Genomic DNA, 13,464 nt, shown 5'->3' on the forward strand with positions numbered 1-13,464 from the left:
GTCTAATAAGTTGTGTATCGCATATAAGGTTGTTTTTGTTATGGTGGAAATAGACAATATTATCGCAAACCTGCCCCTAATGACACGAATTTATATAATGTCATGTACAGCACTCATGATATTGTGTTCCCTGGATATAATCAGCCCTTTAAGCCTATACATGAGTTGGAAACTCGTTTTCAAAGGTGAAATATGGCGATTAGTGACCTGTTTTTTGTATTTTGGTCCATTTGGTGTAAATTTCTTCTGGAATATATACGTATTAATCCATTACTGTAGCTCATTGGAGAGAGTGTCAATGAATAACAAACCTGCTGACTTTCTCTGGATGTTAATATGCTCTGCAATAATGGTTTTGGTATTTGACATTTAACGCAGTTTTTCTCTATATTCTTTGGTTCTAGCTTATTTTTTAGCGGTTGTATGATCAACGTTATGACGTACGTTTGGGGGCGCAAAAACCCCTACGCTCAGATGGCCATCCTTTTCTTCACTGTTCCTGCGCCATATCTCCCATGGTAATCACTAATAATTAAATAATTAATCGCTATTAACACATTAATTCAGGATCCTAACGGCTATGAGCTATTTTGTCGACTTCCAGCTTGGAGAGAACCTCCTTGGGATTTTCGTGGGCCATGTATATTATTTTTTCAAGGACGTATATCCAAGCATGCCCACCTCTTGCGGGTTATCTATATTTGATACACCTTCTTGTGTCAAAAACTTTATGGGTCAGACATAGCACATCCACACGGAACTATTTATTTAATTATAACATACTATTGATTTGATTGTTTATACTCGACTGTTTGTTAATAACTAAATGTTTAATTCTTTATTAGTATAACGTATATTATTTACTAAATGTGCATTTGTGACTATCCTAACGAGTGGTATAATGGCATTAGTTTGAATAATTTTGACGATTTATGGTTAAATATACAATCGACTGCCGTATTGAATAATCAATTTGATAATTCGGTGCAGTGCATTTAACATGTTATATATAATTACAATTAACAATATATGATTGATAAAGCATTATGTATTTTGCACGAGACCAAATTGCCTATTAAATGTAGACAAGAGTAAATGGTTTCGGATAAATATGCTACAATTATGTACATAGCAGTTACTTGCAGTGGTAGTGGTATAAGTATCCAACAAATTAATCCAAAACGCAGTTCAACTGTACAAATATTGTGAATTGTTGTAGTAAGTTGCGTGTCTGTTATATATCGCAAGAGAGTTAATGGTTAACAAAAAAGTTACTGAAAATTCTCCAAATTTTCAATGCTGAAAATATTAAATCCAGACAGCTACGAATCAACAGGGACGTAATTAGGTTCGGGGGGAGTGATGGGTAGAATCGATTGCAGGCACATATTCATCTTCAGAGCTAGAGGCAAAATCTGAAGCAACCTTATCGCTGTGCATATCTGTCACCTTGTTTTTATTTTCAACCCAGTCATTCAGAAGGTTGGGGTCACGGCAGACCTTCAAATACTCAATAATTAGCGCCTTGAGCTTCTTCTGAAAAACTATGTAAGGGGCATTACCCTCATGAATGAACTCCTGCTTGGTCACAGATGGTACAAGCCATTCAGGTACACTAATCGCCGCAGTAAGCCCATACTTGTAGACCTGTCCCTCAAACAGCGTGGGCAGGGGAGGTAAAATGGCAGAGTCAAGTAGCTCAGAAGACTCTGGGAAGGTAGATTCGTAGCGTCTGATTAGGCGGTTCTTGAAGTATAGCAGGATACCTGCTTCACAAATGCGATTATGGAGCGGTGTATTAAAGTCATTTAAGAACCCAATCAGAGCTCCAGCACCCTGATAATGGTCTTGAGGACTGAACAAACATATCAATTCGGCGCAGTGGTGAAGGTTTGATTTTAGAAAGTCGTACAGGTTGTTGGTATAGCCAATGGGTAAGGTGTTGTTGCATATCGGGGATACTTCACAATAGACACAGGAGGGGTCATTGCAGGCGTACCTCTTGTGCTGAAGTTTAGGCCCCAATTTCCCCTTAAGCAGCGTGCCCTGACTGTAAATACAGGCAGGGCTCTTCAAATGGGACCAGAACAGGTAGGTAGGCAGGCAATAATCGATGGAATAACGAGCCTTCTTCCACAATGGAAATTCAGGCATATTGGGAAACCCCTGGGCATTCGATATCTGATTATATATCCCAACCCCCGAATTATTTGTCACAGTACTACTGACACTACCATTGTTAGTGTCTACTTGCATATCGTCCCCAGTGCCTGCGCTAACAGTTGATTCTTTTCCATTCTTGCTGGAATTAATTGGACCACCGGCTCCAGGCTGCAGGCAACTACTCAGCATAAAACAACCCTCACTAGGGTCCCATACCACATTGTCCAAATCAGTGCGCATGTTCCAAAATAGGATTATTGTCCCAGGAAAGGTTCCAAGCATATTGATCTGCTCAGCCAGCAGGGTTGGGGTACCAAAGGGGCTGTAGGACATGAGCAATCGCTGGTGGTGTCTCTGATCTGCCGCGTTATCAGTACTAATAAACTCCTTGTTAGGAAGCTTCCACATACACAGAGGTGTAACCATTTCCTTAGACTCACATTGACTCATCAGTTCTTGAGATATCATTCCTATCCCAATTGTATTATGCGTCCGTGACATTATCACGCAGCTCGTGGCCAGGCGACTGAAAGCTAACTTGAATCCGCATCCATAGCTGTAACTAGGGATCTCACCCTGTCCGCCTAAGTTCATATGCCCAAAAAGCTTGAGCAACTTGTTCATAGTTACATAGTCCAAGCCGTGCCCGTCGTCCTGGATGGATAACATGGGTTCATCTTCAGGCCCAAGCTGGTACCTGACGTGGACGTTAGATGCCAAAGCATTGGAAGATAAAGAATTGTGCAAGATGTGAGAAAATGGCCCAAAAGCCCACTTTTGCATCCCACAAAATGCCCAAAGCAGACTGGGAGAGTGTGTCTCCCTACAATACCAGGGCGGGTAAGTACGCAAACTAGGAGGTATCTTGTCGATATTAGCCATAGAACCATTGGGATGTCCCGGCGGTACCACCCCTCCTTGCCTAGTCTTCATCCCACTTATGGTGACAAATGGATCTTCTCCAGTAAGTGAAAGTACCCAAGCGTCAGATAAAACCTTCTTCTTGTGATATCCGCCATGGATAAAAATGCAAGGCACAGGAGGGCGGTACTCGGGGCTAGTGAGGTTGCGTTTCTCAAAAAAACACATAACATGTAGCTGTCGCGGACCAAATGAATCACCCTTCAAATCTCCCGCGTAGTTGGGCTTCAACGAATACCACCTGTGCTGGGAAAAAAAATATACAAATATCTTGTCAGAAGCAACTATCCTACCTTGGACACCTTGGACGCCGGCATCGTCCCTATGGCAGTCCACAGGTGATAGATTGGATCTGTTCTGATCTGTGGATGCCTCAACTCCACACGAATCTTTCGACTCAGTGTTTGGTGGAGTAAGCCTGTGTCCACGGTCCGAATAGGTCAAGCCTCCCGATAGCAGCATAAGGCGCTCAACCGTCCTAGGTTCACCAGTGCGAATTTCTTTGAAGCGCTGCGCTATAAAAATTGCCTTGTAATGCGATCTAGGGCCGATGTGCCCATCGTACGACTCCTGAGTCCAACAGCCCACAATGGAGTGGTCTGTGTCATCGACGCGAATAGTTATAAGCTTAAATAGCCATAAGTCGCTCAACAAATGGCGCTTTGGAGTACCAGAAGCAAGATTCCTTCCAGATCCAAAGGGTGAATGTGAATGTTGAATAGTCTCACCGCCAAACACACACAAGTTGAAGTCGTCTGTCCAAACCGCATCCATTCCAAATCTAGGCAGTGGTACAGGCTCATCCGTCAGCACTTGAATCCAAGTGCTGGAATCAAAACGGAAGGCCCACATGTCATTGAGGCACTGAACAAATTGTCGAGTTCCTGTGCGACCGCCGAATATGAACAAATACTCCGCATTTTTTATACTCTTAGAGGCTGTGTCCCCAAGATCAGATCTAGCAGGGTAAATTAGTGCTGTGTGCTGATCTCTAGGCGGAGGCAATCGCCCATTTACAATTACGAGCGACCATACCCTAGTCTCCATATCCAAAATATGCAAATCGTTGAGAAACTTAGTACCATCGAACCCGCCAAATAATACCACGCTATGCACTCCGCGTAAAATTGCGAAATTACATGAATTGTATTCCCTTTGCGACGGTATATCCCCTGACAGACCTATTTGCCTGGAGGTAAAGTCAACCAGTGACACTGAGTATGTACTGGAGAAGCTGGGCGGTTTCCCCCGCTCAGAAGATCCTCCGATGAAATAAGCTTTTCCGCCCACGCAAATCATAGAATGGCCGTAAATTGATCCGGATGACAAAGGCCTACGCACAGGCAACCAGCAGGTTTTTTGAAGTAATCCAGCTGCTGCAGGATATCCCGTTACTCCGTTTAGACGGGTAGAACCCTGCACTTTTTTCGCGTTCAAATTACGTCTAATCACCCTTAGAATTTCCTCCTTGTTTGTTGCACCGAACCCAAATTGTTGGGCGTCCGCTGTTGTTGCAGCTTCTGTCTGCTGCGGCATCTGGCTATCGTTCGGCTTGTCCGTTGAACCAGTCGTCATTTGTGATGCATTGGCACTGCTGAGGCCAAATGCAGCTTCTATACGCATCAAACCCTGTGGATCAAGAACCGACGATCTGTTCACATCATTCTCCAGCGACCGTATTACATTGTGCAACGTATCATGGCCAATTATGGCCCCAATGTACGCATACACCTTCCCATGTGGAATCTCGTTTGTGAGAAAATCGGTAACTATCCCCCTTATGCACCGCCGCTGTTCAACCGTAGTAAGATTGTCGCTGGCCAATGCCTCTAACAAGTTGAACAATGTGGGTCTAGAGGGTTTCTTGACCACCTCTTGTGGAGGAGACTGTTGCAGTTTTGGTGACATTTGCCCATTCTTAAAATGGGGCCCACCTAATGCTTGTTGTGAATAATGCGAGGACGGAAAATGCGGTTGTTGAGTTTTTGCATAGTCGGGGCCATTCAGGAACATTGCGCTGGCCTGATGTAGCCATTCTTCCTTACTAGCTAGCACTATGTTTTTGGCATCATGAATTGTCCACCTATATTAGCAAATAATGTTAAATAAATGGAGTGAAAATGAATCTATTAACGATCAAAGCTGATTTCTTGCGGAGAGATTGCCACGTACACACAGATGTGCATGAATGAATCGAATTGCATCATACTGTACTAAATAATTATAAAATATCAGAATTCGATGAAATATAATCGATATAAAATACATATTCGTTTTATCTGGTAACGATTCCCTTCTCCATTAATAAAAATTCATAGTTATGACATATACATTATTTTCTTTGAAAATAAATTCAAACACAAAACAGCCTTTTATTGTTAGACTAATGAATTGACCTTGTGTTTTATTATTATTATCTTTGTTATAATAAATGCATTTATTACCGCTACACTCACATGGGACGACCTAGAAGTGGTTCAGGCCCAAACGGTTAAGATAGGCAAGGATAAGCAATAATAAAACAGATGTAGTAGAAGACTTCAAAGATTGAAATTTCTCTTAGATAATCATTATAGGTTTGTTTTGTTGTATTTATTAGAACTGATTGTCCCACATGAACTAATAAATAGTGGGAGTTTTCCTTGCCGCTCCCAAGTGTCATAACGTGGAAAATCGTATAAGTTTTAAAATGGATGCTCTCTGTTGTGTCTTCTCCATTTTATATTATTACAATACAATATCGTGTTGGTTACATTATAATATATATAACATCGGTGTTACATGACCACGGAAAGCAGTTTAGAGTTTCCCAATGAAAATAATCCTGTCAAACATAAAATACTATAAATGTCGAATACCAATCTGTCATACGTAATATTGTATTAATGTTGCACGTGTAGTATATATGACATTTTATAATGGCTAGTAGGATATATGCATGAATATATATATATATAATAAAGAATATAGTTACATTATTGATTTAGTATGTAGAGTTGCAGATAGCCAAGAGTATACAGTGCAATACCATAGAGATGCTAGTAATGCACTGGGTGGAATCGAACCAGAACAGCTAAAAGTAGCAATGAAAGTGAAGCCACGCGTAATCTCTCCGCTTTGTCGATCAAATATCTCATATAATGTGTAATGTATTGTTACTTACCCTGGCTTGAGAAAACTAACTGCAACAATCTGTACCACGGAACCCTTGTCAACCTGAATGTGAACAACAATGCCGTCAGTATTAGAAGGATTGAACTTCTCGAATGCAGAAAGTGCATTAGAGTCTTGGACACCAAGCGATCGGTCTAGGATGATGTGAACCCCCAAGTAGTCCTGGATGCACTTAAGGTTATCCATATCATTCACATAACCAACATATGAAGAATTTTAAGCCTACGGCAATGTTAAAAAAGGTAAACCAACACAATATCCAGTAACGCTGGTGTAATGGTGACTGGGTGTAGGTGTGTAAAGCACCAACGGAAATTACCGCGACTCAGCGTGTAACAAATGTGTCAACGTACGTCCTTAAGTTCAGCTACACAGCCACACAAAATGCAGCTGGACATATTCGTTGTTTCAATAATAAACAGGAGAGCTTCACTGCTACATATACATGGGGAAACCCCATAAAAACTCATCCCTTCCGGTTACCTCACTAACTCACTAATTATACAGGTTGTTGCCTAACTAATGTGTGGATAGAAGGTGTAGCATTAATGTTCATTCTGGAACAGCATTGCATTTACATCAACTGATACTGTTACGCATCTGTTACAGGCACCTATATTACTCCAACAACATACCCAAAAGCACAAATTCTTCCGTTTCTGGCATATAACATGCGAATTTCTGTAATTAATCAATCAAGTTACTTGAGCTGATGTACTATGAGTCCCTTCTGTCACTTTATATAACGTTCCCCCAATGTCCAGCGTTCTGGTGCCATTTCGGTAGACCCTCAGTTTGCCTAGGTACCCACTTGGCAGTTCATTCACAGTAGATGCAGCATAATTGTATTCAATTGTCTCATTTTTTCTATCAAATTGCTTCTGTTGTGCAATATTATTGCCCCTTGAAGCGGCGATAGTGGATTCCTTGTCCAACATGGGGAGAAATTTGGGCAACTGTACGTGAAGCATAGTATCCACGGCACTTGAGTCATCTACAATTATTTTTTCCTATGTAACTACTTAAATACTTGATTTAAACTAGTACTAATCGCTTCTAATGAAATAGGATGAGGAATTCCATCGTGAAGTGTTGATAATTGGAGGTGATCAACCGAATTGTCAAGACATTCATCTATAATTTGTGCTAGTTCTGTGCTAATATCATGGGTTTGAACTGTAGATTGCGATTCAATAGGTTTAAAGTCCATGGGCTGAACTTCAATGTTGATCTTATCATCCTCATCAACGTCCTCATCCTTGAATAGCATTTTCACTCAGTTATATTTTTTCAATTGTTAAACAAAAATTGAAAAACAATCTACAATCTGATCTATGCAGCTTATTGTTAAGCCGCTATAAACAACATATTAAGATAATACTGTAGTGTCCAAATCACTATAAATCATAACGTGGTGTACCCATATATATATATATATATCAAATTCATTTGTAATAATCATTGTACGTAAAAACATCTAAACAATCTAATCTACTTGGTATATATTATACATCAAATATATCCATTGAGCACCAATATCTATTCTAACTTATGGCGTTCAATACATAAACCATTTATGTAAATAATATAACATAAATCTAACAAATGGCGTAATAATTAGTAGTAAAAATATTGTTGAAATCATTTCTTCACTTCTTTCTTCTCATTCCCGCTAACATTATCGTATATATCATCATACTTGGAAGGGTCAATAAACACAGTCTTGGTGACACTAAATGTTTTGTAAATCCCAATCATCCTGTTACAAAGTTCGAACATTTGGTTTCTGAGGGATATTATGATAAACTGGGCATTTTTTGTGCGATTCTAAATAAACTCATGACCTACTTTGATATTTTGTGCAATAATACCAACGTTGCGAAAGTCCAGGGCGGCGTCAATTTCATCCATAAAATACACTGGGTTTGGCTTGTAATGATGCAAAGCAAACACTAGGGCTAGTGAGCTGAGGGTTTTTTCGCCACCTATATGACATGCTCTCATTTAATGAAAAACATGTGAAATATGTCATGAAAGTATTGTTATTCAACAAATATTTATATCATAATAAATGTAGTGATGTAGTTGTTCCAAACATTCATGAGATAATCCATTATTTCCCCTTGATATTACGTATGCCCTAACTCAGTTAATATGTTATAACAATTCAATAAGGGCTAATTATTATAACTATGCGCCAAAATAAATGATTAGTTCTTGAAATTAAAATGTTAAATAGCACAAATTCTATCTGAACTTATCATACTACACAATATATATATATATATGCAATATTATTTCTCCCTACGAATAACCAATGTATCATGAGAATAAATTGTAATAACTTTCATGTACAATTGCTTGTACTCTATCTTCCTCTGCACGGTTTTTATTGGTGTATTTTTATCAAAACAAATATTTAAATATTGTGGTAAATCAGTGTTACATGAACATGTGGTATGGTTTAAAGGCGGTTTTTATATTTTCACAAAAATCCGTAAACAATAGACAAAAGCAAAATAAGATACATAATACAACTTGAATTTATAAATAAATTATATTTATAATCAATGTTGTAATAAAGGTAAAAGATTATGCTTAGCAATGTGAGTTAAAGTTTGTGGCCCATGTCATTTGCCTTTTCTCAACTCTTATTTGGCACGTCATATATATGTATATATGGGTATAGATGTTATAAGAACAATATGTATTAGCGTTTATTTGATACTTATATTTATAATGGATAGTAACATACCCGAAAGGTTTTGAATCTGTTTCCAACTCTTCTTGGCAGGTCGAACACTAAATAATATGCCCTCGGTAAATGGGTCAGTCGAATCCAGCAACTCTAGTTCAGCATCACCGCCAAATGTTATAGCCTTAATTAAAGAATTTGCATATATCAATTAATCAAATTTATGCAATATAGCTTATATTACAATCTGATGTATGATGTGTAATAAACATGCACAAATACGTACTTGGTACATCTCCTTGAGTTTAGCTGCAATAACCGCAAATCCATCAAGAAACTCCTTCTTTCTCTTGTTGCACAAAGTTTCCAAAGCATCTCCTACGTTCTTGCAGTGAATTTTCACTCTATTCAATTCATGAAATTTCTTTTTTAGTTCCTGGAGTTTGTTTTTAAACTCGCCAATGACACTTAAATTGACTTTCATATCTTCTAGTTCTTTCTTCTTCTCCTCAATTTGACTCTGGGCCTTCTTAATATCGATCTCCTCTATCACTAACTCTGCAGGATCGAATTTTTTAATTTTAACACTGACATCTTCATTCTCAATATTTCTAAATTCTTCAGTAAGAGCTATAGATTCCAGAAGGAGTTCAGCAGATTTCTTATATTTTTCAGCAAACTTCTCGCCCTTGCCAGTTTCGTTTGTTATATTAGTGTCCAATTGTGCTAATAACTTAGTTATATCTTGCAATGAATGGTTAATTTCAACCAGTTTCAAATTGAATTCAGATAGCTGTTTTTCAATTTCATCAATTTGTGCTTTATGCTTCGCAATTGATTCGGTATTTATCTTGATTTTATTGGCCAGCTCATCTTGAAACTGTTTAATCTTTGCTGCTTCTTTCTCAATACAATCAATCTCCCCATTGATCTTCTCTTCATTTTCTTTATGCTGAAGGATTTCCTTCTCCAGCTTTTCATACTGTTTCTTGCATCTTTCAACGTCGGCTTTGGAATTTGTCACAGACTTTTTCAAGGAATCTATTTGTTCAAACTTGGAAGTGACGTTTTGTTCACAAGATTTGTATTTTGCTTTTGCATCCTTTAATTTCCCCCCTCCCACATTCTTCAAAGCATTACTGGCACTAGTAACCTTCTTTTCAAGCATCTTAACATCCTTCTCCTTGGCCTCTTTAAATTTAGTTACCCTAGCTATCTCACTATCAATCTCAGCCGTTGAATTGCATTTGCTTATCTCCTTAATCTGGTTTAACAGACTTTGTTTCCTCTTTTCATATTTAGCCAAACTTGCCTCATCATTATCTATAAGTTGCTTTAACATGCTGATTTTATTATCTACTTCCTCCTCCAGCATCATATACTCGCGTATCTGCTTTTGCACATTTGTATACTCCGACTCCAAATTGGCAAGTTTTGTCTCGAGATCTGTAACCTGTTTAATGTTGATCTGTTCCTTTTTAGAAGCCGCTGAACTTCCCGTTTTTTTGGAAGAAGTTGAACCACCTCCACATAATCGACCGTCTGGCTCAATCAACTCCCCTTCTATTGTAACAACTCTCTTCCTCTCATTGTATCCAATGGTAAATGCATCTTCTATGTTACCTGTTACAATTGTCTCTCCTATTGCGTGGAAAAAACAAATCTTGAATCTCTCCTCAGTGGGCTTGATTAAATCAATCAACCTCTTGGCGGTGCTTGTTAGGCCCTTGATTGGTTCCATTCCATTTTCCATAGCAGCAGTGAATCTACCCTTAGATTTCTCTACCACTGTAAGAGCTAGCACTGATGCCCTGCCCAGATTCATTTTTCGGAGCTCGTCAAATATCTGAGAAGCGACTTCGGGCGTTTCCACTACATAATGATCCATAAAAGCGCCGCCAGCGACCATTAAAGCCTTTTCGAATTTTGAATCAATTGTACATAGGTCGCATAATTTGCCAAAAAAGCCCTTAAGAGTTCCCTTGTTAACCAAACCGTTGATGTATGATTGTTGTTTATTTTGATTGGACATGCCCTCATTCTCGAGCTTTTGTGATTCATATGCAATTTTCAGCACCTTATACGCACTCCTTTGTTCCTTCAACTGTTCCTCTAGTTCAGTAATTTTTGCTTTGTTGATGTGGAACGTGGTTTTCTTCTGAGTCAAAGTGACTTTTGCCTCCTTCAGTTTCTGATTATTATCAGCTAACTCACATTTTACCTTAGACAAGCTCTCTTCTATTTGCTTCAGCTCCTTTTCTGTGGATTCTGTTCTTTGAAGCATTAATTCTCTCTTAGTAGACAAATCACTCAGCTCTTTGTATATATTGTCTAGTTCACTCTGTAAAGGGGCTACAGATTTTTCAGCTTCTGCCAATGCCATTGTGCAAGTTTTTATATCATCTTTTAGCATATTTTGGATGTTTTCAAGATTTTTATCCGCCTGTTCTAATGCAGCTTCACAACTTGGAATCTCTTTCGTCATGGTTTCGATCTTTTCCATATTTTTGACGATTGTCTTTTCATTGTCACTGATTTTTTTCTTGAGATTCTCCATAGTTTTGGTCTTTTCTTTTATCTTTGTAACATCACGATTCAAATGACGTCGCAATTCTTCGTCACGTGCGCATAATTTTTGAAATTTACTTTTTACATCTTTAAATGTGTTTTCAGAACTCTCAAGTTCATTTTCCAATTTAGTCATTTCAGCGGTTAAGTTCTTCTTATGATCAGTGAGATCATCAATTATTTTGTGGTGTTCTTTAGAATCATGCTCAAATTTGTTTAATTCCTTTGTCTTTGCTTCCTTTTCCTCCGTCATTTTCACTAGTGTGTGATGGATAACAAGTATTTCAAGTTTTAGCATCTCTTTATCCGTCTCTAAATACTTATCGACTTTATCCTTTGATGATATCATATCCTCTATTTCTTTGTTTGCCACATCGTATAGAGATTTTTTATCCTGTAGTTCATCTTGCAATTTCGAGTGTTCTTCTGTCTTTTCATTTATAGGCTCCAGATATTGCTTAGTTCCTATGATATCTTCTAGATACTCAAGCAACCCTTCCTCATCTGGTTTTGTGCCCTTTGGTTTCATTTGAGAAATCTGCTCCACTTCCCCCTGCAAAATTAGGAATCGATTATTTTCTAGGTCCATATGTCTATCCTTGAGTGCATTAACCACCTGTTTCTTGCTGGAAGTGGATCCATTAATTTTGTACTTTGACGTACTATCTTGGAAAGCTTCTCGTGTAATTATGAGCTCTGATCCAGGAACAATTTCAAACTCCTCTTTATCGGGGTCCTTATCGATTATCTCCATAAAGTGGATAGATACTGACATTTTATCCAAGGGTTTCCCTCCATTCTTATTCCTATAGGCTGCCGAGTTATGAATTAGTTCAGCCACATTTTTAAACCTCATTTGCCTAGCGCCAAAGCCAAAGACAAAAAGCATAGCGTCTATGACGTTTGATTTTCCGCTCCCATTTGGCCCTATTATGGAAGTGAATCTTTTGTGGTAAGGACCTATAATCCTAGTGCCTCCGTAACTTTTGAAATTATACAATACAACACGTTCAATAATAAGCCTACGAGTGTAACCAGGACTTGTAACCTCATCTACATCTGTTACGCACACTGGGGGAGGAGGCGCACTCTTTTTTCGATTCTCCCTGGCAATATCTGCACTATTTGGATGTTTTCCAGGCTTTCTAAAAGTGGGTTGTTCAAATATAATCTCATCCAACACTTCCAATTCATCATCCATCCCGCACACGGCATTCAATAGTCAAGATATACTAGATGGGGAATCACAATCCATACCCACTACTTTACCATCATTAGTATTACCATTTATTAACATATCTACATTGTTTTTTATGATGGCAGTAAGTCAATTTTAATAATTGAAAACATATTTAAATGTGTTACATAGGATAGAAGCAGTGGTGAGTCGTACAAATTTTCGCTCAAACAGTCAAGCTTGCTCCGCAAGTTTTCCAGCTCAAAAAGTGTCAATGTAAGCAAATTTTAATTAAGTATGAAGAAAAAAAGAAGCCTACTAAACCTATCTTCTTAATAGCAGGATTCATTTTAGTACTGATATTCCCCATCTCAGGTAGATACTCAGAAACTCAGGTTGTATGACTTACTGTATCATGAAAAATAAGGACAATGAACCCGAAGTGTATAGATGGGCCTTTAGGGCTTTGGCTATGGGTTCAGCTTTAAGTGTAATTTATGCCTATATTATTTGTTCGGTTTACTATAATATAAAAGCTTATTCCTTTGAGGGGGACAAATTAGGGTTTAGTTTTATGTAACATTTTGGCCTCATTATAATAGTAAAGAATTTAGTTCAATTGCTTATTTAACAAGTACTCATTTAATTTATTTATTGCAATTAGTCATTTAACCATTGGTGATATGTCCATTGTGCTGGTATGGGCATAGGATATACGAAATGATAACTTAGATATTACTGTTAATTATATATATAATTGGTATTT

General features: G+C 38.2%; 5 protein-coding genes across 5 annotated transcripts; 2 read left to right on the top strand and 3 right to left on the bottom strand.

The window, feature by feature from the left end:
* Positions 41-745, top strand: BMR1_01G02725 (Der1-like family; the record flags this gene model as incomplete). The annotated part of the gene is made up of 3 exons (XM_012792154.1): positions 41-358; positions 379-518; positions 568-745. The coding sequence occupies 3 exons, from the start codon at positions 41-43 to the stop codon at positions 743-745; spliced, it is 636 nt and encodes a 211-aa protein (XP_012647608.1).
* BMR1_01G02730 (Rho GTPase-activating protein gacHH) lies at positions 1,345-6,444 on the bottom strand (the record flags this gene model as incomplete). The annotated part of the gene is made up of 2 exons (XM_021482920.1): positions 1,345-5,167; positions 6,248-6,444. The coding sequence occupies 2 exons, from the start codon at positions 6,442-6,444 to the stop codon at positions 1,345-1,347; spliced, it is 4,020 nt and encodes a 1,339-aa protein (XP_021337509.1).
* Positions 6,445-6,803: 359 nt separating this feature from the next.
* Positions 6,804-7,528, bottom strand: BMR1_01G02730_2 (DNA-directed RNA polymerase III subunit RPC4, putative; the record flags this gene model as incomplete). The annotated part of the gene is made up of 4 exons (XM_021482921.1): positions 6,804-6,871; positions 6,894-6,939; positions 6,963-7,268; positions 7,289-7,528. The coding sequence occupies 4 exons, from the start codon at positions 7,526-7,528 to the stop codon at positions 6,804-6,806; spliced, it is 660 nt and encodes a 219-aa protein (XP_021337510.1).
* On the bottom strand, positions 7,900-12,722 carry BMR1_01G02740 (structural maintenance of chromosome 4; the record flags this gene model as incomplete). Its single annotated transcript, XM_021482922.1, has 4 exons — positions 7,900-8,085; positions 8,107-8,243; positions 9,014-9,137; positions 9,240-12,722. 4 exons carry the CDS (start codon positions 12,720-12,722, stop codon positions 7,900-7,902), a joined length of 3,930 nt encoding a protein of 1,309 aa, XP_021337511.1.
* On the top strand, positions 12,835-13,278 carry BMR1_01G02745 (conserved Plasmodium protein, unknown function; the record flags this gene model as incomplete). Its single annotated transcript, XM_021482923.1, has 4 exons — positions 12,835-12,843; positions 12,891-12,974; positions 12,995-13,073; positions 13,094-13,278. 4 exons carry the CDS (start codon positions 12,835-12,837, stop codon positions 13,276-13,278), a joined length of 357 nt encoding a protein of 118 aa, XP_021337512.1.
* Between the last annotated feature and the right edge of the window lie 186 nt (positions 13,279-13,464).

Source organism: Babesia microti, chromosome I (assembly GCF_000691945.2).
Source record: "Babesia microti strain RI chromosome I, complete genome".
Lineage (NCBI taxonomy): Eukaryota > Apicomplexa > Aconoidasida > Piroplasmida > Babesiidae > Babesia > Babesia microti.